Here is a 27667-nt window from a genome sequence, read left to right as displayed (position 1 = left end):
GTTCTAGTCCAGTCGGAAGACTCCCAAAACTGTAACTTTCTAACTTTTACGCACCATTGGCTTCTATTGGTGAACACGTATGCCTATAGACCACAGCTTTCCAAACTTTTCATGTTGGTGACACACCTTTTTGTGAAAAAATGTTCAGGGACACGGTAACGCGAGCCAGCGAGCCCAAACCACCTAAGGGGTGTCGGGCCCCACACCCCACACACACACCCCACACACACACACACACACACACACCCACACCCTACACACGCCCCACACACCCCCACACACACACCTCCACACACGCACAACCCCACACACACACAACCCCACACACACAACCCCACACACACAACCCCACACACACAGACACAACCCCCCCCCCACAGAAACACACACACACCCTCACCCCCACACACACAACCCCACACACAGAAAAATGCAAGTGTCCGTCTGTAACACAACTGGTGCTCATGTAAAGCGCTCTGCTACCTTTGGCTCTAGTTTGCGCAACAAAAAAAGTTTGTCATAAGCTGCGTGGTAAAGCATAAAGGATGTTTTCTACCATTATTTATCAACGTAATTGCTTTCTCAGAATTAATCCATTTGGCTACACTGATGGTCGATTGGTCCCAAACTACGTTCACTTAAGAATTGCCTGTTTGAGTACTTTGAAGCCCTGGAACATTTCGCGTTTGGCCCACTTTTTCTGCTTTAACTACCTAAAATGCCTCCCATGAAGAAAGCGTTAAGCTTCCTCTACCTGGCTTCAATTTTACTATTTTTGCAAATACCACCCCCAGTGCAAGATCGTTAATATGGGCACACTTGTAAATATGTACTTCACCAAAAACAAAAGGTTCACAGTATGAAAGTGGAAATGGGGTGTCTCTGAAATGTACTGACGAACAGCAAAATGAAGGCAGCAATGCTGGAGAGCTGTCTGCAACTCGGAGAGTGACGTCAGCAGAACATATTCCACCCAACGAGTCCCCATCACGGGTTGTGACCTTACTTGGCCCATTGGGGGCAGATCAACGTGCAACTGTTTGCTCTGAGGCCCCTGTGAGGCATTGGTGAGGAAGGCGCCTCGTGACCTGCTCCTTTACATTGAGCCGTAGACTGGTTTGCAGCTCAGAAGGAATGATACAAATTTTTTTTAAATGCCTGGGGTCAACCTTTAAGAGTAACTTGCATTACATAGAGTTCAATGCCGCGCTCGTGCCCTTTCTAAACTCTGGTAAATAACAGAGGCTATTATCCAATTTGTCATACTCAATTTACCCACTTAGAAAGGATGGAAGGTTATGTCTGTCTTGCCGGGATTCCAACTCATGACCTTCAGTTCAAAGGTCAACGCATGTATTTATCATCGGTGAAGAAGATTCAACTCTACGAGTTCAAACCCCTGTGGCCCCAACTTTCATAATAAAACCTAAGTACCAATAATGCATTTCTTAAGGCCATGTTTGTAATCTGGAAGAATGACAATTAACGTGGTTTTCTTCTTTTTTTTTTTTTAACTACACAGTGCTCATTTTTTTCGATTTTGAATCCGTTACTGAACTCGTTTCATTGATGCATCTCACTTCACCACAAAACGGGCTACTGGAATATATATATTTTATAAAGAGGCGTGCTGTGTTTTCCAGAAGCGGGATGATTTACAAAAAAAGGTACTGCAACCTGATCATGCGCCCCCCCCATCATACAATTGCAGCTTAAAAATACTAGAAAAAACTATATTTATAGGTCACAAGATCCTTTGTGGACAGGAGTCGCATTTCCTGTTTTACATGAAGCATGTAAAACAGGAAAAGAGACCCCAGTCCAGACACCGACCTTCATGCAGGTGATCGCGCTGCCACAAAAAAACGAACGTATGGATTTGGACTTGCCTGACTCCGAGTCTCACAGTGGCCATGAGCAGCGCCGTAGCACTCCGGGGGGAGGGAGGGAAGAGTGCTACGGCGTTATCGCGCGACACACCTACGTGTGGGGCGCGACACAGTAACGTGTCGCGCCACACAGTTTGGAAAGCTGTGCTATAGACACTGCACCCGCATCCTGTGGGCCTCCTACGTCCTAACTCTGTTAATCCAGTGTAGCCCCAGTGATTCTGAAGGCCCTATGCCTTACCATTGTTCGTGACGTGGTTCTTATACCACTATTTTAGTATATGGTTTTATGGGCCACCCGGGCCTATCCATATTTGTGCAACTTTTGTATGTTATATGAAGTTCTTTGTTTAACGTTTGTGCTTCTGTCGTCATAAAGAGTACAGGGGATTATTCTAGTAATAAATACATATATTTTATAATATATAACTTGTGTGGTGTCTTTTCATTTGGTATTAAAGGGATTGCATAAGGTAAAACAGCTGGCTTCACATGCCCTCTTGAGTTTAGCCTAAGACTGCTTTTGTCCATGCTACCATTAGGATAGCTGGTCTATAAGGTTGACTTACAACCAATCACCATAAGGGTCGTTTGGACTGGTGCAAGGTGTTCACTAGAATAGTGACCATCATATACCAGGCCAACTTCTCACAGTGGGGGAGGTGAGCAAAGCAGGTTTTTTGGTTCCTGGTTGTATGTGCAGATTTTGTATCCACATAAGAATTGTTCCTGCAGAGTCCTGCAGAGTCCTGCAGTTGTTGTTTACTCTTGCACACTTTGTCTTTATTTAGCTTTGTGACGTTTCTTTGCATAATGTACTGTTTCCTCTCTTAGGTTCAAGCGTATCCTGGTCCTCATCTCCCACTCCCAGGACTTCTTGAATGGAGTTTGCACAAACATCATTCACATGCACAACCGCAAGCTGAAATACTACACTGTGAGTATGTAAGGCATGCATGGGGAGTCCGTTGGATGCCAAAATATGAGCAGGGATACAGGTGGAGGAGTGATATTTTGGGATAGGGGATGGTAACAGCCGATGGAGGGGTGCTGGTTGGGAAGGCCCACTGGAAATCTATTTGAGAAGATTATCGGTAGCATCTTGGAAAAGGACATTTAGCTATGGGTCATTAATCCCTGTATGCAATCAGGTTCCTGATCATGACAACCTTAGTACATTGCAAATTGGTGATATCGGCTACACAAAGTAAATCAGCTTAGAATGTGGTAAAATACACTACAGCTAACTCACTTTTTGATCTCTGCATGTTTGCTTCTGAAATCATGAAGCAAATGCTTTTTGCTCCTTCTGGTAGAGTTTAGAACTTGAATGTGTATCCAGGCTGCCCTGAGGTTTACCGTAGACCTGTTGTGGCCTCTATAAAACAAAGAGTATTTTTTACAGGTCTGTACCCTTTATACTGTCAGTTACATCTCTGGTAAAACCATAATTTGTTCGACTGGCCCTGTAGGCTTGTAAGCCTTTGCTATAAACTAGTTTGACTTCCTAGTCACTAGGTCGAAAAAAAGGCATAGGGGGGCCTCCTTATTGAGACTGGACGGGATCAGTGTAAACAAGCATTTGCAATGCAATAGGTCTCGCATTTACGTGAGTTTGAGCTATTGACATTGCAAATAACAATGCCTTTTATATTTGTTTTAGTTTTTAAAAACCTAAATAAAAGGCATTGTCACTTACAAAGCAAATAGGTTTAACTCTTGTAACTGCGGGACCTATTGCATTGCAAATGCTTTTCCTTCACCTCTCGTCACCTCTGGGCATCCCACCGAGAAGCCCAGGAACCGCCACTCTCGGAGAGAAAGTGTCGCCTTTAATGAAGCGTCCCAGGTTCAAACAGAGCTTCAAAAAGAGGAGGATATCAGAAAGAGGAGCGGGTTGTAGCCCGCAGTGCCCCTTACATGGCACTAGCAATACCCACCCTGGTTCTGGTACAAATATCCGCCACCAGAGATCAGTAAATTACCAGAATAAACAACAACCCTATACCGTGTTTTTGACAGCTTTGTTCTGTAATACACTACTTTTCTAATTTAATGATGAAAAACAATGGTCAGTACGGGAATCGAACCTGCGAGCCTCGCGTTCAGAGCTCTGAGCTCTAACAACCGAGCTGACCAATTAAGCGACATCGTAGGGAGCATACACTTACCCAGGATATTCTAATTGCTAAATCATAGGTTGTTCCTGTGTACAGATTCATTCAAGAGGCATACAGACGGGCAATTACTGACCCATCATAGTTTCAGGCCAAGACATTGAGGCGCTCAGATAATTCTGCACCAACTCGCACACACCGGGGAGCATCACCAAAGAACACTTATTATTTAATGAGCTTCACTGAACGCACTTCACTAACTAGCTGCACGACCATCACTCCCCAGAAAAGATGTATTGAAGGATAGAATCACTCCACAGACTCCCGCCACACTCACCCAGGATGGTACTGGTCTCGGCTCAGCAGCACTGTGCAAGCTCAATGTTATTCTCACACCCTGGTGTGGGGGGACCTGGGACTTAGTAGCCCTTAGTGTAATAGTGACAGCTATCACTAATTGCGTCGAAGGGCTACGTTAGAACAGCTAGCATCATCTGCAGCGGCGGAATGTGTGGGGGATTGCTAACAATTTGATTCAGTGGGGTATGTATGAGCTGCTAGCATCGTTTACAGCTGCGGCATGTGCAGGGGTTGTTGCCATTTACAGTGTCGGGGTATACAGGGTCAGCTGGCACCATTTGAAAATTAGGCTACTAGCACAGTCTGCAACAGTGCTTTGTTTAGCAGGTATCTGTTGCAACAGTGGGCAGTGTAGTGGCTACTGGCACCATCTGAAGTGGTTACTAATGTAAATGTAAATGTGGGTGTACTTGTAAAGCGCACTGCGACTCCAAGGAGTATCCTGGCGCTGAAGACCGCTTGGGAACCCGTCCTGGTTTTCCCTGTGAGATGGTCCCTTTCTGGGTATCTCCAAGGTGAAACCAGGCATCCCCGGCGTCTGTGGGGGGCCGTTGTAGAGATGAGGCAAGCTTAATGCCCAGAGTTGCCGAGTGTGTTCCCTGGTTAGAGTAGGCACCGAGGCGAGAATTATCGAGTCCGTTTTGACCCTGGTCCACGACCCTGCTGCGCCGGGAATTGAACCCTGGTCCCGGGCCGTTCTCTGCCTACGGGTCTGCCGGCTCTAACCAGTGAGCCACACCACTCCACACTAATGGGCTGCTGGTGCCGTGCACAGCGGGGATATTTTCAGATGGAGATATCGCTTGTAATGGTGTACAATATACGGAGCTGTTCTAAATAATTGCAACTAGAGTGATGTAGTTTTCCGCTTGTATGATTAGCAGCAAGGGTGGTAGCACGTTTTCCAGGGGTGTTGTATTTGCTTGCTAGCATCACGTGGCCTCTTAGTTTGACGAGTTGCTGTCTTGCGGTGCTGTCTTCTAACTGCGGGGTTGGACTGACGGGCCTCTGATTGTCTGAGCTCACTGTCAGTCTGCATGCACTGGAGAGACGCCCGAGAGCCAGGAACAAAGGACTGACCCACTCGATAGCACCCCCTGCCAGGAACCCTGTCCGAGGCTCACAACGATGCACTCCCTGGAGACCCCTCTATTAAAGATAAACCTCCCATCTCCGGCCCTAACACCGCCTCGCCACAGGTCCCTCCGCAATCCGCCCTAGTCTCAGGATGTACCCGAAAATCACGGCGCTCACCCGCTGCATCAAACTGTCCCTCTACACTTTGCAAAACGATCCCAGGGGGTGTTACTCACCCGCACGCCTGGTATAGGCTCGGGATGCTGCGCTGGGGGCGGGCGGGGGGGGGAGACACGCCCGCGGGCAGCTGACTCCCTTGGAGGGCAACACGCCATATCTGGGCATAGGGATGCAGGGGTTTCGAGGTAGAGGGGTTGTAAGTGATGTAGCTGATCTGGAAGAGGATTTAGGACTGTTTGCAAGGCAGCCACTGTAGAGCCGCCAGCGTGATGGTTGGACGTCTTCAGCCCCATGTTGACACGTTGCTGCTGCATGATTGACGCTTTTCAGAGGGTTGAGGGGGCTTCTCTAGATGCTGCCTGGGAGAGGAGGACTAGGCTTTGAAGTCTCCTTTTGAAGTCTTCTGGGAGAAAGGGGTTCACTCCTTTCAAGAGAGTGCGAAACAGGCTGCTTTCATAATGTGTTTTTGAGTGACAGGTTCACGTCACGCATGTGCCCGGAAGATTTAGCCTGTTCCATCAGTTCGGGTCTGAAGCCTGTTAGGGTTTATTTGGGGAGCAATGACTGTATAAGAAAATGTGTGGTGCTGTTGGCAAAGTGGAGGAATTCGGTCTTTGTAGGGTCAGTACAGTAGCTGTGCCCTGCTGCAGCAAGGAAAATGCCCCCTGTGGCTGCTGTTGGGTTAGTAAAATACAGCAATGTCCGGGTTCAATGGGCCACTGTGCCACTGCACCTGCTGTACCATGCAAGCTACACTCCATCGTGGGGTCAGCATCAGACAGTTAATGGACACCCGGGTTTGTTCCAAGCAGTCTTGGGGTCTGTGTGTGCCGGGAGGAGATTCTGAGACAGTTCTCCAAAGATGCACATGTAGTAGGGTACCATAGGCGTATTCCTAATTGCATCTCCAGGGATCCACAATATTCCTTAGTTTAGGGTGGGGGCAGATTTTATAATTAACCCCGCCCATCGGATACCACCATGGCCCTGGTGATTGACACTCAATGGAGGGTGTCAATGCGGCTCCAAGCATCAAACGCCATCTGATGAATTTGCCACTGGTGGAAACCTGAGGTTTAAAGGAGAGAGTAGAAGGGGCAGAGCACAGCTGTACACTACCGACACAGTAGAGGAAGGGACTGCGGGGTGTAGGCGATGTGTCATGGACCCTAGTGGAAAGAAAGAAATGACCCCCTGTGAAATGCAGCAATAATCAAGGTTCAACGGGCCCCGGTGCCACTGCTGCACCAATAGAAGCTACGCCTCTGAGTGGGATGAATGAAGTCACAGGAATAGAGGGGTGAGGGGGCGATGAATGGGCAAAGGATTGTGCGCCTCGTAGTTAAGTGTGAAGGCTCAAAGCGGGAGGGGTGAGCAGGTCACGAATAGCACTGGGAGAGGGGGCGCGGGAGGAGCACCTGTGAAGGGAGCGCGGAGAGAGGGGGCGCAGACTTCAGGAGAGGGAGCATGAGATGGGCAGTGAGTGGGCAGGAGAGAGTGACGGGAGGGGTGGAGAGAGGAGGAGGCAGGAGTGCGCTGAGGGGGGCAGCTCTCTGATGGAGTGCTGTGGAGGTACCTGCAGCATCCATACCCCAGAGGAGCCCACAGCAGCCCCTGGACCCTGCCCGGGCGCCCCCTGCTGGAATGCATTCACCGGCTGCCCTCCAGCTGACCCCGGGGACCGAGCCCGGACCAGGAGTCCCGTACTCTCACTGGCATGAAGGCAGCTCGCGACCTGCGACCATGTGGCCCCGGGCCCCCTGCCCAGCCTGCTGCTCTGCCAGGTACACCCTCCATACCACCCTTCTGCCCACTGTCATTTAATGTCTACAAATGATAGTCCCCAGTTACGAAAATCCATGTGTTCGAGGCATGTGGGCTGCTAAATTCATATCTTAGCATTAGATCGCCGCCTAGTGTTGGGCTCGGATGATTGCACATTGTTGTCCTGGAAGAGTCTTCGAAGTATCCTGAGATAGGTGGCTCCTCCCCTGGACTACAGTGCGCATGGGCATCGGCTCCATCCCCAGATTGTTTTTTTCCGCCATTGGGTTCGGATGTGGTCTCCACGTCTTACTGTCGGAACCAAGTAAAACTAACTTTTAGCGGCCAAAAGGCCTCGATTTTATTGCGTCGGTATTGTCTGCGCACGGTCTCGGGTTTCTGTCTCTTGGAGCCGGAATAAGCGGAGTTTTCTTCGCTCTCTGAACTTTGAGGCCTTCTCATCGCGACACGACTGCAAGCCTTTTCGGACATGGAGCGGAGCCCGTTTAAGTACTGCCCGCTCTGTGGGTCCAAGTACCCACACATCGATCTACACCCCGTCTGTAACAAGTGCCTTTCGCCTGACCACGACGACGGAAAGTGCAAATTGTGTGCGCGGTTCCGCTCAAAGAAAACTCTCAAGCTTCGGCGCGCGGTGCGCTTGGAAGCTAAGCAAGCGGCCCCGGATCCGGAGAACATCTTCGGCGACCAGGACGAAGAGGTCCAGGGTCACCATCTACAAATCTCCCCACCAGAGACGGAGGTCGAGGCGGATCCGGGAGACGACGGAGTCGCGGGTCAAGGCCTTGAATACGTCTAAGAGGTAGGAGACGACGATGAGATTTATGGGGCCGCGGCAGACAGCTCGGGGGACGAGCTCTGCCCCGAAGGTTACGAAGATACCGACCGGGACACGGGATCGCCTGTCGGCCTTACCCAAGACCCGTTGCCGCAAGCCACAGCCCCGCCTTCGGGCCCGGCTACGGACTCACTTGCTGAGCAGACTGTTTCGAAAACGAAACTGAAACCATCGGGATCGACAACACCTAAAATGGCCGACCCGAAAACGAAACCGAAACTTAAGGACTCGAGTGTCCCTAAGATGGCTGCCGTGCCGGTGAAAAAGACGGTGCCCGCTACCCCATCGGCTCCGTCGACCTCCGGTCCGCAGAAGCCGAAGAAGTCCGTCGATTCCGATGCTGCAAAATCGAAACCGACGCCTGAGGAGGGGTCCTCCAAGAAAGATGGTCGGCACGGGTCAGCGGCTACGACGCCGTCCAAGCCTGCCAAAGTCGGCTCCAAGGAGGCTACGCACAAGAAGTCTGCGCCCCGGACTCAGGAATCGGAGGCGCTGAAGACGGGTTCCGCGCCCAAAGCGCACAAGGCCCACAAGGACGTCGGATCCGAGGGACCGATCAGACCATCCTCGTCGGCGACGAAACCCACTGTGAGTGAGACGTCCCTCATTGCAGACTCACTGCAAAGAATCAGGGAGAAAGCCTTTGCCCCGTCGGCTCCGATACCATCGCCGCAGCCGCAAAAGGACACTCCGGCAAAGCCTTCTGGGAAACTTCTCTTTCTTTTGCCACCTAAGGAGGCGCCGAAAGCGTTTTCAACCAAATCGGCTCCGAAACAAGTTTCTTCGCCGGCTGGCCCGCTTCCACGTCGGGTACTCGAATCAGAAGACGATTCAGAGCATTTCATCGACGCTGACACAGGCAAGCTAACCCTCTATAAGAGGAAAATCACTTCGGAGCCAGTGGACTCCTATGTCATCCCACTGAAAAAGAAGAGGGTGCCCCTTGACGCCTCAGGCCTCACGGAGCCACTCCAGCCTCCTCCAAGACGGAGCCCTACTCCCTCCCCAGAACACTCTGCGGGTGAGGGGTATGATGAGGACGAGCAGTACAATTTCCCTATCGATGAACCTGATGCACAACCGGATTCATACGATGACGCAGGACCCGCAGCTCTTTAATGCACGTGCATCCCCGACTGAGGACTCAGCAGGCTTTCATGCACTACTTGAAAGGGCGGCAGCCAATCGTGATGTGGACATGCATGCCGACCCGGTTGAGGAAGACTTCCTTTTCGACACCTTTTCAGTCTCTGAAAGGACAGTAAAGACACTTCCTATGCTAAAAGGAGTCCTCAAACATGCTGGGGACATTTTTAAGGAGCCTACAAGAGCGAGAGTGGTCAACCCTCGCATTGAAAAGAAGTACAGGCCTGCACCTGCGGACCCCGCCTACATCCGGGGACAATTGCCACTGGACTCTCTTGTGGTCGCCAATGCCAGGAAACGTGCCAACTCCCAGACAACGGGTGAAGCTCCTCCCCCGGATAAGGAGTCCAAAGTGCTAGAGGCAGGGGGCAAAAGAGTGGCTGCACAGGCATCAAACTTTTGGCGCATCGCCAATACACAGGCGCTCTTGGCGCGTTACGATAGGGCACACTACGATACCCTAGAACAGGTTGTACAACACCTGCCTCCACAGTTCCAAGAAGCTACACAACTGCTCATTAACGAAGGGAAGCTAATCTCAAACGCAGCCATCAAGTGTGCGCTTGACGCTGCAGATACAGCTGCTAGGGCTGTCAACACTAGCGTTATGCTGAGACGACAGGCGTGGCTACGCATCTCAGGCTTTAAACCGGATATTCAGACAACAATTCTTAATCAACCGGTCAATCCTGATAGTCTGTTTGGTCCAGATGTTGACACCACCCTAGAGAAAATAAAAAAGGACACGGAAACTGCTAAATCCATGGGGGCCCTGCAGTCTCAACAGTTTCGTGGCAGCAATTTTCGTCGCTCAGGTGCACGTGGGGTCACCAGAGGACAAATGGGTCAACAATCCCAGTTCTCAAAAGGTGGGGCACAATCCTCGTTCACGAAACAGAACAAGGGAGGTTACAGGAATAACAGCAACAGAGGTCGCGGCAGAGGAAACAACAACCCCCGCTCCTCTACTCCAAGCAAACAGTGACTCTCTGTCACTGCCCCCGACCACCTAACACCTGTCGGGGGGGAGACTGCAGCAGTTCCTGCCCGTCTGGAAAAACATCACCACAGACAGGTGGGTGCGACAACTAGTCCAGTATGGTTATTGCCTAGAATTAAAGTCCACTCCACCCAACATCCCGCCAAGGCAAAGGCCTATGTCCGCAGAGCACTTGCTCTTATTGCAGCAGGAAGTAGTGGTGATGCTGCAAAAGGGAGCAATCGAGCAAGTGCCGGTGGGAGAGGAAGGCACAGGGGTATATTCCCTGTACTTCCTTATTCCAAAGAAGGACGGATCTCTCAGACCCATTCTAGATCTACGCCCCCTCAACCTGTACATACTATCGGAACATTTCCACATGCTTACACTGCAACAGATTCTTCCCTTGCTAAACCAAGGAGACTTCTTAGCAACCTTAGATCTCAAGGATGCGTATTTCCACATTCCACTTCACCCGTCACACAGGAAATACCTCAGATTCACTATTCAAGGCAGGCACTACCAGTTCAAGGTCCTACCCTTCGGAGTCACAACAGCCCCGAGGGTGTTCACCAAGTGTCTGGCGACAGTAGCGGCGCACCTCAGGAGGCAGAACATCCATGTCTACCCCTACCTAGACGACTGGCTCGTACAAGCCAAGTCAGAGCAGCAGTGCGCCGCGGACATGTCAACTACAATTCACCTTCTTCACGATCTGGGTTTCTCCCTAAACTACCCAAAATCGCATCTTCAGCCGGCACATGTCCGGCAGTTCCTAGGTGCAACGATCAACACCCTGACGGCCATGGCTCAGCCAAACCAAGTCAGGATAGACAGCATGCAGGCCCTGATCCAAAGGTTCAGACCACAACACTCGCTTCCAGCGAGAGTGTTCATGCAGTTGATAGGCATGATGGCCTCCTGCATCTTCATAGTCCCTCACGCACGGCTACACATGCGCCCGCTCCAGGAGTGCTTAGCGAATCAGTGGACACAGGCTCGTGGACAATTGACAGACCTAGTGTTGGTTACCAGTCGGGCATACGACTCTCTGCATTGGTGGACTCCACACAACCTTTGCAAGGGCCGACTGTTCCAGGAGCCTGTGCCGCAGATTGTCCTGACAACGGACGCATCTCTCCAGGGATGGGGAGCTCATGTGCTCACTTACACAGTGCAGGGACTATGGTCAACGCAGCAACAGAAGATGCACATCAACTATCTGGAACTGATGGCAATCTTCATGGCGCTCAAGTCCTTCATTGTACATCTGTGCAACAAGGTCGTGCTAGTCCGGACGGACAACATGACCGCGATGTACTACATTCAAAAGCAGGGAGGCACCCACTCGCCACAGCTGTCTCATCTGGCTCAGAGCATGTGGAAGTGGGCCATTCAGAGGAACATTTTCCTCATGGCAGAACACCTCCCAGGAAAGGACAATCAGATGGCGGATCTGCTCAGCAGGTACAGCCATCAAATGCACGAGTGGGAGTTACACCCATCTGTCCTCCACCCGTACTTCCAGCAGTGGGGTCATCCGGAGATAGACCTGTTTGCCACAAAAGAGAACGCAAAATGCCAACACTTTGCCGCCAGGTTCCCTCACCCACAGTCGCAGGGGAATGCGATATGGATGAACTGGTCAGGCAAATTTGCGTACGCTTTTCCGCCAGCCCCTCTAATACCGCTGGTCGCAAGAAAGCTAAGGCAGCACGAGATGACTCTCATCCTAGTTGCTCCAACGTGGGCGCGCCAAGCATGGTACACCACGTTCCTCGAACTCTCAGTGGTGCCGCATCAAAGACTGCGTCTCACACCCAGTCTTTTGACGCAGAACCATGGAGAAATTCAGCATCCAGATCCGCAACAGCTCAACCTGGCGATCTGGCTCCTGAGGTCCTAGAGTTTGGGTACCTTAACCTGCCTCCAGAATGCATGAGCATCATCAAGGAGGCGAGGAAACCAACTACTAGAGCATGCTATGCTGCAAAGTGGAAGCGTTTTGTCATCTACTGTACAGCCAATGACATCAACCCGCTTGATGCATCTATCCCCAACATCATCTGCTATCTGTTGCATCTTTACAAGTGCAATCTGGCGTACACTTCCATTCGGATACATCTATCCGCCATAGCGGCTTATCTTCAGAACAGGCAGCACCTCTCTGTCTTCAGAGTGCCCGCCATTAAAGCCTTCCTTGAAGGTCTGAAAAGAGTCATTCCCCCAAGGACACCGCCAGCTCCAGTGTGGAACCTCAATGTCGTCCTCACCAGACTGATGGGACCACCATTTGAGCCACTGCACTCGTGTGAACTCCAGTTCCTTACGTGGAAAGTAGCTTTCCTTATAGCTATTACGTCTCTGAGGCGTGTCAGTGAGCTGCAGGCGCTCACAATCCAAGAGCCATTCATTCAAATTCATCCAAATAGGGTAGTGCTACGCACTAACCCCAAATTCCTTCCGAAGGTGGTGTCACAGTTTCATCTAAACCAAACTATTGACTTACCAGCATTCTTTCAAAACCCGCAAACGGTGGCGGAAAGAATGCTCCATACCTTAGATGTACGGAGGGCGTTGATGTACTACATAGACAGAACACAACCCTTTAGAAAGACAAAACAACTCTTTGTTGCCTTCGCACCACAACACAAAGGCAACCCAATTTCCAAAGCTGGGATAGCCAGGTGGATTGTTAAGTGCATCCAGATATGTTATCAAAAAGCCAAGCGCACTTTAACAATACCCCCCAGAGCGCACTCCACACGCAAACTGGGGGCATCCATGGCTTTCCTAGGGAACATTCCTTTAGAGGATATTTGCAGAGCAGCCACGTGGGTCACACCACATACCTTCACAAAACACTACTGTGTTGATGTGCATTCCAAGCAGCAAGCAGCTGTAGGACAGGCTGTTCTCAAGACACTTTTTCAGGTTTCTGCAGCTGGCACGGGCAACCGCCGCTGATGGAGGGACTGCTATGTATTCTATGCTAAGATATGAATTTAGCAGCCCACATGCCTCGAACTGAATATGCTACTTACCAGTATGCATCTGTTCTTGGCATGTAGGGCTGCTAACATTCATATCGCCCGCCCTCCTCCCCGGTGCCTGTCGCAGCTGCAGATATACTATTGTATTTATTCATTAGCATGGACATCCTTTACACTTTTCACTCCATCTTCTGCCACAATGGCGAAAAACAATCTGGAGATGGAGCCGATGCCCATGCGCACTGTAGTCCAGGGGAGGAGCCACCTATCTCAGGATACTTCGAAGACTCTTCCAGGACAACAATGTGCAATCATCCGAGCCCAACACTAGGCGGCGATCTAATGCTAAGATATGAATGTTAGCAGCCCTACATGCCAAGAACAGATGCATACTGGTAAGTAGCATATTCATTTATTGCTATTTACACTGCTCATATTGCCCGGAGGGATAATGCGCCTGCTGCTGAGACTTGTGTTTAACGTACAGGAGGAAGTACTCATCCCTGTGAGCTGGCTAATTAGTTTGTGTAGCTGTCACGGGAGCCTTTGAACCCTGCAATTTACAAGACACGTGGTAAATTCAACTTGCGATACCTCTGTGGGCTAACGCAACTACTTGTGCGGTCTGTTTAAATTTTGAAGCTCACAGGCTCAAACCCCTCCACTCAGACCTGAATCTTTTTGCCATTGCTTAATTAATACCGGGCACATGTGCTGATTAAAAATATCGTATTTACTGCATTCCAGAGCAAACGCTGATGCATTGTTGACCCACTGAAAAATAACACTGCTTATGTATTGCTTACTGTAGTCGTGTGTGTTTTGAGGAGACATAAGTAACAAGTTATTGCTACCAAACTTAACGGTAATAATTTGAAAGAACTTGCAAGGGCGAGCGTTTGATCAACCCCTCCGTGACCAAACGTGCAGACTACTGAATGTTACACAAATCTCATCCCGGGCAGGTGCTTTATCCTGCGATTATATTGCCAGCAGCGGGAAGGAGGGGGGGGGGGGGGGGGGGTAGGCAGCAGGGAGACCCGGTGGACGCGGTGAGAGTGGGATGTGACGGCCTTGACAGATTCGAACCCGTGCCTCACGAGTCACACACAGACTTCCCCCAGTAGGCGCTAAGCACAGTTTTCAACCTAACCGTGATTCAAACACGTGCCCTGCAGTTTTACGGATCTCTCTGCAACATCCGCATTACCACTGAGATATCTTCCTGGGGCTGGAATCTGCAACATGCAGGCAAATCTCCGAAGCAACGTTCTTGCCCAATGCACGATTTATTTTTTATTTGAGACCTGTGGAGCCTGGGTTACATTTAGAGCCACATATATTATAAAATATAGTCCTTGCCCCTCTTCCCCGCTCCTATGGCAGGACAAGTGCTCGCCATGACGGCTTCTCACTTTTTAGGTCGAGCCTGCGTGGCTGCGCACATGCGCAGTCTCGCTCGTGAGAGTTAATGTTTTTGAGGAGCTTACACTAGAGGGCTTTAAGCCCCGCCCCTCTTTCCTATTGGCCGGCGTCACCGTTTATGCTAAACGGTGGCCAGCCATTGGGAAAGAGCTTGTGGTGACGTACACTTTTCTCTATTTATGCCGTCCCACTTGGACGGACTGGCCTGCCTTCCTTCTGGCGTAAAAGCTTTATCTTTATGGGGTCAAACAGATGGCCCCATAAAGATAATAAACCTTTTGCGCCAGAAGGAAAGCAGGCCGAGGCCGTTCAAGTGGGACGGCAGAAAAAGAACTCTGCGTCATGGCGTGCGCTTGTTTTCTCTGCCCTTCTCATCTCCTCTTCGGGGATTGGTAGTCACCAAAGCAGGCAGGGCCATGACATCAGCCGAAGGCAGGCGCTGAAATATTCATGTGCTCTGAGAAGCGTGCGTCTTTAAGGGGATCAGCTGTGCAGCGCGGTCTCCCTCTCGCATCTGGGGCTCCGTTTACTCCCATTGAGTGGAGGAGGGTCTTGTGTGCGTGCGGGGGAGCTCCGACCCTGCCTCAAACGAACAGGCGCTGCAAGGATTCAGTTCCCTTGGGGCTGGCGGTCTTTGCCAGTCGCCACTCATTCACCATCTCGGAGGGCCATCACCAGAGAAGAAGGGGGCAACAAAAAGTTGCTGCTGTGTTCGACTGCGGAGCAACCTGGGGGCGGAGGGATGGCAAACAAAGGTACTCCTCGCACGGACCAGTGAGTTATTCTCAAAGGCGACCACGAGTGAGCTGCATGCCAGCTCCGCGCTCCAGAGTTTATGGCCCCTGGGAAAGTCTGCTGACTGCCACCCTGTCACCCGCTACTCTAGGTTGCAGCGCCTGGTGTCTCCTGGGGTAAGGCACTGGACTTCACGAGGCTCAGGGGGTCACCCTGAGCCTCGTGAAGTCCAGTGCCTTACCCCGCTCTCCCCCTTGTTTGTTGCTGCTTGGAGCTCCTGTGGGTCTCCTCCTTGGCCCCTTCTTGTCCTCGTGTGGCTGGAAGCAGGCCTAGGAGTGGGGGCGCATCATTATCTGGGAGGCTGGCTGCTGTCTGGGTCAGCGACAGTGCGGCTTGGCACCCATACAAAGAGGACGTGAGGGCGCAAGCCTAGACCGATACACAGCCCCAGCATCTGGATTTGGAGGCGCTTTAAGCATAAAAAGCGAAAAGTGAGATAAGCAGAGTGAGGTGTGGTGGCAGCGCTATTGGAGACAGTCAGACTAGGCCCTGAAGTGGTCTGTCTCCTGCTGCGTGTTCCCCTTCCTTTTGCTCTTTACTAGATTCTACCTGTTTCACCTGCCTTTTGTCACTTATCTGTTGTGCTCAGTTGTATGATGCCTGAGACTGGACCCTTTTTAACTTACACTTACAATAATACACTAACATTGTATGAAACCTGTCTATCTTCTGGATTGTCTTCATTGGAAGGAGTTAATATTTCCACTCATTGCGATGAGAAGGGGCCCAGGAACAACAAGGGTGCCAGACTATAGCATGCTCGTGCCACCCCCAATCCCCAACGTCCTAATAACTGATCAAACTTAGGTAGAGTGAGGCGGCACTATTCAAGATCTATGGCATTGGCCTTAGCGACCTGCCTGTAATACTTAATCCTAGTCCTTGCCTCCTTGGTTTTCAATTTATCTTTTTTACTCTGCATCATCCCACCATCCCACATCATCATGTGTTCAGGCAGGACATGAGGGGTGGGCCAGCAGGCATCAAATAACAAGCATTTGCAATGCAATAGGTCTTGCATGTACCCAAGTTTAAGCTGTTGGCATTGTAAATGACAATGCCTTTTATGTTTTAAAAACGAAAACAAAAATAAAAGGCATTGTCATTTACAATGTCAATAGCTCAAGCTCGTGTAAATGCGAGACCTATTGCATTGCAAATGCTTTTTTCTGCCGTCCCACTTGGACGGCCTCGGCCTGCTTTCCTTCTGAAGTAAAAGGTTTTTATGGGGCCATGTGTTTGCCCCCATAAAGCTAACAAACCTTTTACGCCAGAAGGAAGTCAGGCCAGTCCGACCAAGTGGGACGGCAGAAAAAGAGAAAAGTGTACGTCATCAACACCTCTTTCCTAATGGCTGGCCACCGTTTAGCATAAACGGTGACGCCGGCCAATGGGAAAGAGGGGCGGGTCTTAAAGCCCACTAGTGTAAGCTCCTCAAAAAGAAAAATCTCGCGAGCGAGACTGCGCATTTGCGCAGTCCACGCCAGCTCGACCTAGAAAGAGTTCCCTGAAACTGTATTTTGTGATTCATAAAATGTCCTGCTGCTTCTTCACTGATTAATCCTAAACACAGAATATATTTACTGCTTGAGGGAAGTCCAGAACACTTATGTTAAATGAAACCTGATCCTTGGAGGTAATCCATCCCTGGTAATCCAATTGGATGGTAATATCTGCTCTTTTCCAAAATACTTGGCCAACCTCGAGTAAGACTAGTGGGCCAAACAAACCTTTAAAGCACTGTGAGTACCACACAAAACCTTTAGCAGACAATTTGTATGATGATGCCTGACCCACCATTGTATCTGTCCTGGAGTCCAAACAAGGCTTATGAACTGTAGGCCAAATCTCAATGTGTGTGGATTAAAACTGGAATGGAGACTTCGCTCTTCACAGCAGCTTTAATTGGTTTACCCCTTCTAAAGTGGGCCCTCTTTTACCTAGGTAAAAGTCTTTTGGCCTTTTCATAGCAAGTGAAACTGCAAGAGCCTATGCATCATGAGGCTCTTTGCTCTCCCAGATTGTACAGCACTTTGAATACTAGAGGAGGCCAGAGTGTACTGAGCATACCGTTCTGACCTATGTAGTAAAATAATTTTGATACAACTTGAGACTTGTTTTATAACTGTGTGCATAGAACTAAAAGCACCTTCGCTCCTAATAATTTTATACAATTGTGTATTTTAACCGTGTTTTATGGCAAACTGTCAGAAAAATTATTAGGCCTTTTAATCTGTCTATTTCAAGTGTTATATGCTGGCCAAAGGCAAAAATAATTTGTGACCAGCCCTGTCTCTGCAAATGGCACAATGGACTTTTTTTAGTCCACATCACAGACTTTTTGCTGAGGTTTGACAGGGTTGCCTGAGCAGGTAAGTTGCAAACACCAAAAGTTTAATACTTGTACATTTATTTTATTTGTTTGATCTGATTTTAACCCCTTCCGCGCTAATGACAAAGCCAGCTCGTCATGTGCGTTACCTGCGCTACGCGGATGCCGAGCTGGCTTTGTCACAAACCGTGTGTTTTTCAAAAGTCAGCGCACAGCGGGAAAACACTGTAGCGCGGAAGCGGTTAATTCAAACAGCATAGATTGCATCTTTATATGTTTTGATACTTTTATCTGTATTTTTATGGTTTAACAAACGAAATAGTTATTGCCTTGCCTATCCATCTAAGTAATGACAGTTTGGGAGAAAGTGGAGTACATACCGCTTCTTAAGTAACAAAAAAATGTGCCCTTATGGTTATTTTTAGTCTTTTCCAAATAATGTAAACCTCTTTACATCGAAATAATGTTAACCCCTCCACATCCAAATTGTACCATACCTTTCAGTCTGAGGAGGATTTCAGCCAAGATTGAAAGGTGTAGGATACTGCATTTTTGTTGCAGTTCTCCCCCCACCCACACACGTTTTGCCTGGTATTTGGTGCAACTTTTACTGAAATGTACTCTGTTCCTGCTAACCACCTCTCTAGTACCAGTGTTCGTTCACTACAAATGTGCAATTGTTACCCCAATTGGCAAAACATTTAGCACCCTCTAAGTCCCTAGTAAATGGCACCCTGGGCCTGAGGTACTGAAGAGGGTCCCTAAGGGCTGCAGCACGAATTGTGACAACCTAAGGGACCTCTCACCAAGCACATGCAATATTGATGTATTGGTGTGGACAAAAGTGAAAACACAACATGTCCTGCATCCCTATGTGCCATGTCCTTAGCACTGCATGTAAAACTTGTAAGTCACCCCTACAGCAGGCCTGACAGCCCTAAGGCAGGGTGCTTAGTGCTACATGCGAGGGCATACCTGTATGAGCACAAATGCCCCAGTGCTGATCAGTCCTATTACTGCAATAAACCCACACTGATTCCAGTGATGGCTTTCCCAAAACATGCACCCAGAGGGCATCTTAGATGTGCCCCTGGGTAACCTACCAGCCTCTGGTGTGGCCTCGGACTTGTCTCTGCCAGCCTGCCACCTGAAACTCCGTTCTGACCTTGGAGGGTGAGAGCCTTTTACTCTCAGGAAACCCAGAACTGCCAAACCCTGACACCCAAATCCACCACTACAGCAGAGTCCTTCGGCCTGATTTAAAGAACCCTCCAAAGCTAGCATCCATCATGGTTTCACCCCTCCTGGACTCCCCAACGTCGCCTGCAGCCTCTGCACCCAGGCCCCTTCAACCGCTGCTGCTCCGGTTAGGAAAAACCTGAGCCAAAGGGCAACGCTGCACCAGTCGACCCTGGGCCTTGAAGAGGATATTAATCATTGTGTGTGTTTTGCAAGTGTCTTGCTCTCCTCTGTTAAGCCTAAGGCTGCTCGACCACAATTCCGCCGAATATAAAGTGCTCCTTTCGGCATTTATTTTGACATTTTATATAGCGCGAGAATGAACACCAAGGGTATCCGAGCACTTTACAGATTATGCATCACTAAAGTTATAAGCAAACAAAACAGAATAAACAAGGCATCAAAGTCTGATGGACAAACATTATCCTAAGGGAAAATAAAACCGACCCAACAGAATTAACAGCGCAACTAGGTCACAATCTAGAATCATCCAAGAAACTCGTGAACCAGATAGCTGGGCCAGAGTCAATGGGTATGGACCCAGAACCAAATGAAGGAGCCATGCTAAAGAAGAAATTTCTTCATCAAGAGCCCTTTGACTTCTTTTTTGAAGAAGACAGTGGAGGGGTTCACCCTGACTTCCGGTGAAAGGGAGTTCCAGATCCTCGGAGCCATCCCTGAGAAGGTTCGGTTATAGGTCTTTTTGTTGTTGTTGAATTTTTGGGGTTTTAGCAAAAGGGTGCTGGCACTTCTGGAGGCTCTAGAACCGCAGGAGAGCTCCAGTTTTCGAACGAGGTACAGCGGGGTCTAGAAGTGGATGGCCTTATGAGCCATGCCTGCAATTTTTAACTGTATCCAACCTTCGTATGGAAGCCAATTCAGGTCCGCAAGTCCGGAGAGATGTGATGGTATTTTTTTGTGCCAGTTAACAGCAGAGTTTAGGGAAGCCCTAAGAGGAGCCGCCGTCACTCTAGGCAGGCCGCAAAGTGTTGGGCTACCATAGTTCAGCTTTGAGATCACTAATGCTTGTACTGCAACCTTTAGGTCATGAGAAGGGAGAAAGGGTTTGGGTTTCCGGAGTAGGCTGAGTTGGAAGTTAGCTCCTTTGGGGAGGGAACTGTTGTGCTTCTGCATGTTCAGACTTTTGTCCAGAATGATACCCAGAGAAGATGCAGAGTCCACAAGGTGCGGTCTACAGTTAAGAGCAGTCAGCTGATTCAGCCATTGCTCCTTGACAAGGGGATTGGTTGTGGGGTGAGATCAGTAAGAATTCTGTTTTAAGAGCATTTAACTTCAGGTGATTACTTGTCAACAAGCTTTATGTTTCCTGCAGGATTGAATTGAGGGACTGGATGTCTTCAGGGGAGGCTATCTTCAGGTACAGTTGGGTATCATCCGCGTACATACGATAATGAATGCTGGATGATTTTAGAGTTTCTGTCAGAGGTTCCATGAAGAGGTTAGAGCGTGGGGGACAGTGCTGAACCTTGGGCTACCCCCAAGGTGACCAGTGCATGATGTGACCAGGAGGGGGTTCACCTTGAAGCTTTTGGATCTGTTGTGAAGGAACGAAGAGAACCAGTTTAAAACCGGCCCAGACAGCCCCATCCTATGTTCCAGGAGATCAATTAGGTGTTTGACTGTATCAAATGCTGACGAGAGGTCAAGAAGGATCAATAGGCACGCTTCATTGTGATCCAGCATGCTAAGCGCATCCTCCACGATGTTAGTGCCGACACCGTACTGTGAACTGAGCGAAAACCAGATTGGCATTGGTCCAGGAGCTGAAAGTAGTCGATGTGATGAAAGAGTTGGGCGAGCACGCATTTCTCCAGGAGTTTTGCTAAGGTGGGGATGTTGGTGATTGGGCGAAAGTTAAGAAGGCCAGTGGGATCAGCATTTGGTTTCTTTATGATCGGTGTAACTTGACCTGATTTAAGGCAATCAGGAATAGCACCTTGCATAAGAGAGGCATTGACGATCGTCGTCCAGTGTGTTAGTAAGGAGGATATCACTTCCGGGAACAGGTTCAATGGCAAAGGGTCGTTGTAGTGATTGGAAGGTTTCAACGTCAACATTTTGCCTAATGTGGGTTCATCCAAGGTTTGGAACAGACTCCCAAGATGCATTGTTTTTGGGGAGGAAGGGCTGTGAAGGGTCAGTGTTTGTCCACTATGAAGGGCGTTCAGAGGGCCACTCAGGAGGAGATCACAGGCCAAACTTAATTCCCTCTCAATCTTAGTAGACTTATCGGTGGTGAAAACAGCGAATTCTTCGCAGTTCGTGAGTGTCAATTGACCCGGAGAGGAGAGGTTAGGTTTATTGTTAGCTTGGGATTTGATGAGTTCGAACAGTTTTTGGACGGTTCATTGCTTGATCTAGTTGAGTTCTGAAGAAGGTGGCCTTCGAGCATCTGATGCGTTTTATTGTATGTGCTTCGTAAGGATCTCAAGTGACAGATGTTCAAGAGAGGGATGCGATTGCCATTTCCTTTCTGCAAGTCTTAGATTTCTTTTTTCAGCATTAAGACTATCATTGAACCACTGTTTGGAGCATTTGGAGGACACTCATTTAAGCTGAAGTTGTGCTACTGAGTCAAGTACATTAAGCATTGCGTTGTGATAGTGGGCCGTCAGGTCATGGATATCTGACATGTTCAAAGGTGGTGGCAAGATGCTATCACAGAACGCCGTAAAGTCTTGCGAGTTGATGTTCTTTAAACATCTTTTTTGCAGCTTGAATCTTTCTGGATTCACTATGCTGTGCATATTCCGCAATCTGGTGGTTGGGTCCGGAATCGTAGTTTTTTTTTTTTTTTTTTTTTGTCGTAGCCCAGGTGGGCGTCGACGTCCCACCATTTGGTGTACCTTCGGTGACGTCTGCGTGCTTCCGGCGGAAGCTACCACCCTTGGGCGCCATCTTCAGATTCTTTTTTCCGCCGTTGGGTCTGTATCGTCGCGTGAAGCTCCAGAAGTTTTGGAGGAGGAAAGAAGAAAATACAGCAAATATTCACAGGTGAAGACCTGAGAACATCGACAGAAGAGGACCTTTAGAGAGGAGACGTCGAAGAAAGGAGAGCACTTCGAAATCTTCGGCGTCCTTGAAGGAATCCCCAAAAAGGGGCCCGCTGAGCGCAGGGATGTACAAGACACCATATAAATTCTGCAAGAACTGCCACCACAAGTTCGCACAGAAGGACCAGCACCCAGTCTGCAACCTCTGCCTGCCAATCGACCACGAGAGCAGAGACTGCAACGCCTGCTCCGTCTTCAAGCCGAAGACACTCCGAATTCGAGAGAGACAGAGGACGGCTCACCACACGATGCAGGGCAAGGGCCAAGCCCCGACGCTTTATGAACTGGGCCTCTCCACCGACGACGAGGACAACATTGCCGAAGGCCCAGATGACTTCACGGTCGCTGAGACCGATAAGAAAACACCTGATAAGGTAGGAGAGTCTACGACCCCGAAAACTCCCACAGGGCCTCGAAAACCTGAGGCAGACTCTCGAAAGTCTGAGCACAGAGCCTCGAAAGGAGCACCATCGCCGAACAAATCGACGACCGAAGCTGCATCCTCCAAGAAAGAGCCCAGCGGATCCTCCAATAAGGACTCCCGGAGGCAGAAGGCCAGCAAAAAGCAAAGGCCATCGAAGCAAGCCCCCGAAAAAGGGACTTCGACTTCGACGTCGAAAGAAAAAGAGCCGAAGAAAGCTTTGACGTCGACGCCGCCGAAAAGAGCGGCCGAAACGCTCGACGACGACCAGGCCGCAGAAATGCAGAGGAAAAGAAGGCTCGAGGCCGAAATGGAGAACATCCTTCAGAGAAGGAAAGACTTCGATGAAAAGATGAGAAGTTACAAGATCCCCTCGAAGCCGGCACCGACCGTCGCTGAGGTACAGGAGCTCGAGGAGTTCGACACCGAAGAGCCGCCGAAAACTCCGGAACCTTCGGAGCACGAGGAGGAGGAAGACCTCTACTACACTGAAGGGGATTACGGGGAACAGCAGTCAAACTACAGCTCAGGTTCCTCGACGGTCCAAGACCAGGAATGGCAGGACGTTGAGGCCGAAAACCCAGAGGAGGCAGTGGAAACATACCCCTCGAGGCCTTCTCCACCGGATGACATTGGGGCATACAATGAGGTGGTAAGAAAGGCAGCAGCAGCTTATTGAGTTAAGCTGGAAGAGGAGAAGCCAAACGCAGACTTCCTGCTCGAGACATTACTCCCCATACAGACAAGAAGCCAGTTCCTGCCCATGCTCAAAAGTATCACAGACCAGGGGAAGGAGGCCTTCAAGGACCCGGCTACATGCAGATCTGTAACGCCGAGGACAGAGAAGAAATACAAATTCTCCTCACAAGACCCAGCTTACATCAAGGGATCCGTCACAGCAGATTCTATAATCGCTGCAACGGCCAGGAAAAGGGCAATCGTCCCAACAACGTCTGGACCCCCACCTGACAAAGAAAGCAGGAGGATGGATCTAACTGGCGGGAAGATTGAGAGGAACGCCGCAACGCACTGGCAGATGGCGAATTCCAACGCCCTCCTGAATAGGCATCAATACCAGCATTGGGATGAGATGGGACAGTTGCTCAAGCACCTCCCGGAACAATACCGTGAGAGGGCATCACACCTTGTGGAAGAGGGGAAGAGCATCGCCAATTCGTGCCTGAAGACAGCCTTGGATGGGGCAGAAACATCCAGCAGACTGATGGCTATAGGCACCACAGAAAGAAGGCAAGCCTGGCTCAGGATCTCAGGATTCAAGGCTGAGGTTCAGAATAACATCCTGAACACACCCTTCAACGGTGAAACACTGTTCGGAGCCCCAGTTGATGATAAGCTCACCCAACTGAAGGACAACGAGACTGCAAGGTCCATGGGGGCCCTGCAGTTCAGAGGGATGCGAAGGGGCACTCCTACACGGAGGCCGAACGGCAGAGGTGGAAATCAGCGAGGAGATTCTCACCAGAGTTTCCACCAGGGTCAACAGAGTGACAACCAAGGCCACCAGAGCCAGCAGAGGCAAAGCTGGAACTACCAAAGCAGGGGCCAGTCCTTTCGGTCAAGAGGAAATGGACGGGGCCAGAGAGAGGCGGTGAGCAACCCCCTCTAAGTGACTTCAGACGAGAGAAGGTGCTCCACCACCCAAACCCTCCGGGGGAGGAGCACGGAAAAACAAAGAGGAGAGGGCTACACGGACAAGACACAAGGGAACATGTAACGCCGGTAGGAGGAAGATTAAGATTTTTTCTCCAGGAGTGGAGAAAGATAACAGAAAAGTGGATACTCCATATTATGCAGTTCGGATACTGCATAGAGTTGGAAAGGAGGCCACCAAACAGAAAACCAAAGAAAAGACAGCACTCTGGAAGAGAGCTGCAACTACTGCAAGAGGAAGCCCAAGAACTCCTCCTCAAAGCGGCCATCGAACGAGTGCCTTTCAAAGAACGGAACAAGGGAGTGTACTCAAACTACTTCCTAGTGCCAAAAGTGGCCGAAAGTCTAAGACCCATCCTGGACCTACGGTTCCTGAACAAATACGTCAAAACTCAAAAATTCAAAATAACGTCCCTACAAGAGGTCATCCCACAGATAAAAGCCGGAGACTTCTTGTCTACCATAGACCTCAAAGATGCGTACCTGCACATCCCCATGAACAGGCAGCACAAGCACATGCTAAGGTTCACAGTAAACAAGGATCACTACCAGTTCACGACCCTGGCTTTCGGCCTAAAGTCCGCACCAAGGGTGTTCACCAAATGCCTCGTGCAAGTGGCCGCACACCTAAGAAGAAAGGGGATACACGTGTACCCCTACCTCGACGACTGGTTGGTAAAGGCAAGCTGTTACAGGACATGCAAAGAGCATGCAGAACAGGTGACAAGAACGCTAGCAAACCTGGGGTTCTCCATACACTGGGGAAAATGCTCGATGGAACCAGAGCAAGTGAAGATCTTCCTGGGAGCCCAGATCGACACCGTCCAATGCAGAGTCTTACCGAGCGAGAAGAGAACGCTCAGTCTGTTGAGGGAGAAACGTCACTACCAGAAGGGGCGAGCTCTGACAGTGAGGACTGTGAGCAAGATCTTGGGGATGATGGCATCATGCATACACCTGGTCCCCAATGTACGCCTACAAATGAGACCACTCCAAGAGTGGCTGCAACAACAATGGTCACAAGCTACAGGAAGTTGGGAGGATCTAGTGGTTGTAACGCACAGGGTGCAGGAAGAGATAAGGTGGTGGACCAAGGAGAGAATAACAGAAGGGAAACCTCTAACACCACCGGACCCAACAGTGACCATCACCACAGATGCATCCCAGAAGGGGTGGGGCGCACACATGAACAGGCTCAGAGTGAGGGGTCTGTGGAGCCCTACAGACGCAGTCGGGCACATCAACTACCTGGAACTGAAAACGGTGTTGCTAGCCCTCAAGGCCTTTCAGAAGCACCTGTACAACCAGAAGGTGGTAATACAAACAGACAACACCACAACGATGTTTTACATAAACAAACAGGGGGGAACTCAATCGTTCCCTCTGTCAAACTTGGCACAGGAGATATGGAAATGGGCTATACCACTAAAAATAGACTTGCTAGCCATACACCTGCCAGGGAAAGACAATGTAGAAGCGGATTGGCTCAGCAGGCAGACTTCAGCGTCCCACGAGTGGGAACTCAACAGTCAGGAAACAGAGTCTATTCAGGAAATGGGGCACCCCAACAATAGACCTATTTGCAACACACCGGAATGCAAAATGCCAATACTTTGCGTCCAGGCAACCAGAGGCACTGTCCCAGGGGAATGCCCTATGGATAAGCTGGTCAAAAACATTTGCCTACGCTTTCCCCCCGATACCACTGATCCCCAGGGTTCTCAACAAATGCATGAAGAGCAACATGACGCTCATCCTTGTGGCACCACATTGGGCCACACAGACCTGGTTCTCTCAGATAATGGAGATGGCACAGGGCCCCCCCCCCCCAAGTTCTCAAAAAGAAGAGACCTACTCTCCATGGAAAACGGAGAAATCCTACACCCAGAGAGCCTCAACCTCTCAGCCTGGCTCCTGAGGACTTAGAATTTGCACACCTAAAACTACCAGAGAGCACCCTGCGGGTGCTGCGAGAGGCAAGAAGGCCCAGCACACGCAAGTGCTACGGGGAAAAATGGAAAAGATTCACTCAATGGTTTTGCAAGAAACAGCTCCAAAGGGAAACTGATCAAGGAATCCATGGTGCTAAGGTACCTCACGCACCTAATTAAGGCTAAGCTAAGCTCATCCTCGCTGAGGGTGCACCTGGCAGCGATTGTGGCATACACAAGAGGAGAAACAGGGAGAAGCTTCTTCACATCCCAAGTCGTAAAAAGATTCCTGGAAGGAGCTAAAAGAATAGCGCCGCCAAAAAGAATGCCACCACCGGCCTGGAACTTAAATGTGGTACTGACGGAGCTCATGAAAGCACCTTTCGAACCCATCCATAAAGCATCACTGCAAATGCTGACAATGAAGACGGCCTTTCTGTTAGCAATCACCTCGCTACGAAGGGTGAGCGAGCTGCAGGCACTCACACTGCAGGAACCCTACATCCAGATACACAGTGACAGGGTCGTGATGAGAACTGACCCTCACTTCATGCCAAAGGTGGTGTCAAGGTTCCACATGAATCAGAGTATTCAGATCCCTAGCTTCTTCCAAAACCCCACCACAAGCGCTGCGAGGTCGCTACACACCCTAGACGCAAGAAGGGCTGTGATGCACTACATTGAAAGAACGAAGGAGCACAGGAAGACAAAACAGTTCTTCGTGTCCTTCGCAAACAGTTACATGGGCAAACCAGTAACTAAAAATACCATAGCTCGATGGATCGCACAGACAATTCAATTCTTCCACAAACAAGCTGGCCAGGAGCTAACAGGAGGGGCACAGGCCCACTTCACCAGGAAGAAAGGAGCAACAATTGCCTTTCTGGCCAACACACCAATTCAGGACATATGCCTGGCGGCAACATGGGCTTCAGTGCACACTTTCACTAAGCACTATTGCGTGGATGTACAGATGAACAAAGAACAATTAATAAGTTGACCTAACGGCTAGGGTGCTCGACCTCGGACCTGGGGATCTGGGTTAGAGTCTCGGTAACAACGCTAAAACCTCCTGTGATTCTGGGCAAATCACTTAATCTCCCTCTGCCTAAAAAAATTAAAGTGTGTCTTCATGTAACGTAACTGGAAAATATGTAAAGCACTCTGATACCTGATTCGGTTCAGGTCTAGTTCGCGCTATATAAAACTCTGCTTAAAAAAAAAAAAAAAAGCACAAGTAGGGCAAAAAGTGCTTCAACATATTTTCAACAACCAACGCTCATCTTCCACCCAACTGCCGCAAAAGTAACGAAAACCGCTACAAAATCTATGCACAGCATAGTGAATCCAGAAAGATTCACGCTGAAAAACAAATAGTTTCTTACCTGTCGGTGTAGTTTTGCAGCTTGAAGATC

General features: G+C 49.7%; 1 protein-coding gene across 6 annotated transcripts in view; it reads left to right on the top strand.

The window, feature by feature from the left end:
* Positions 1 to 27667, top strand: part of ABCF2 (ATP binding cassette subfamily F member 2) — a 526550-nt gene that overhangs the window by 116967 nt on the left and 381916 nt on the right. For all 6 annotated transcript variants that reach the window (XM_078662784.1, XM_078662782.1, XM_078662785.1 and 3 more), the window contains exon 7: positions 2724 to 2826. In XM_078662784.1, coding sequence (XP_078518910.1) covers positions 2724 to 2826 — 103 coding nt within the window. The remainder of the gene's footprint in view (positions 1 to 2723; positions 2827 to 27667) is intronic.

The sequence above is a fragment of the Lissotriton helveticus genome, chromosome 10, assembly GCF_964261635.1.
Source record: "Lissotriton helveticus chromosome 10, aLisHel1.1, whole genome shotgun sequence".
NCBI classification, from domain to species: Eukaryota; Metazoa; Chordata; class Amphibia; order Caudata; family Salamandridae; genus Lissotriton; species Lissotriton helveticus.
This window is presented reverse-complemented; position numbering and strand designations above follow the sequence as displayed.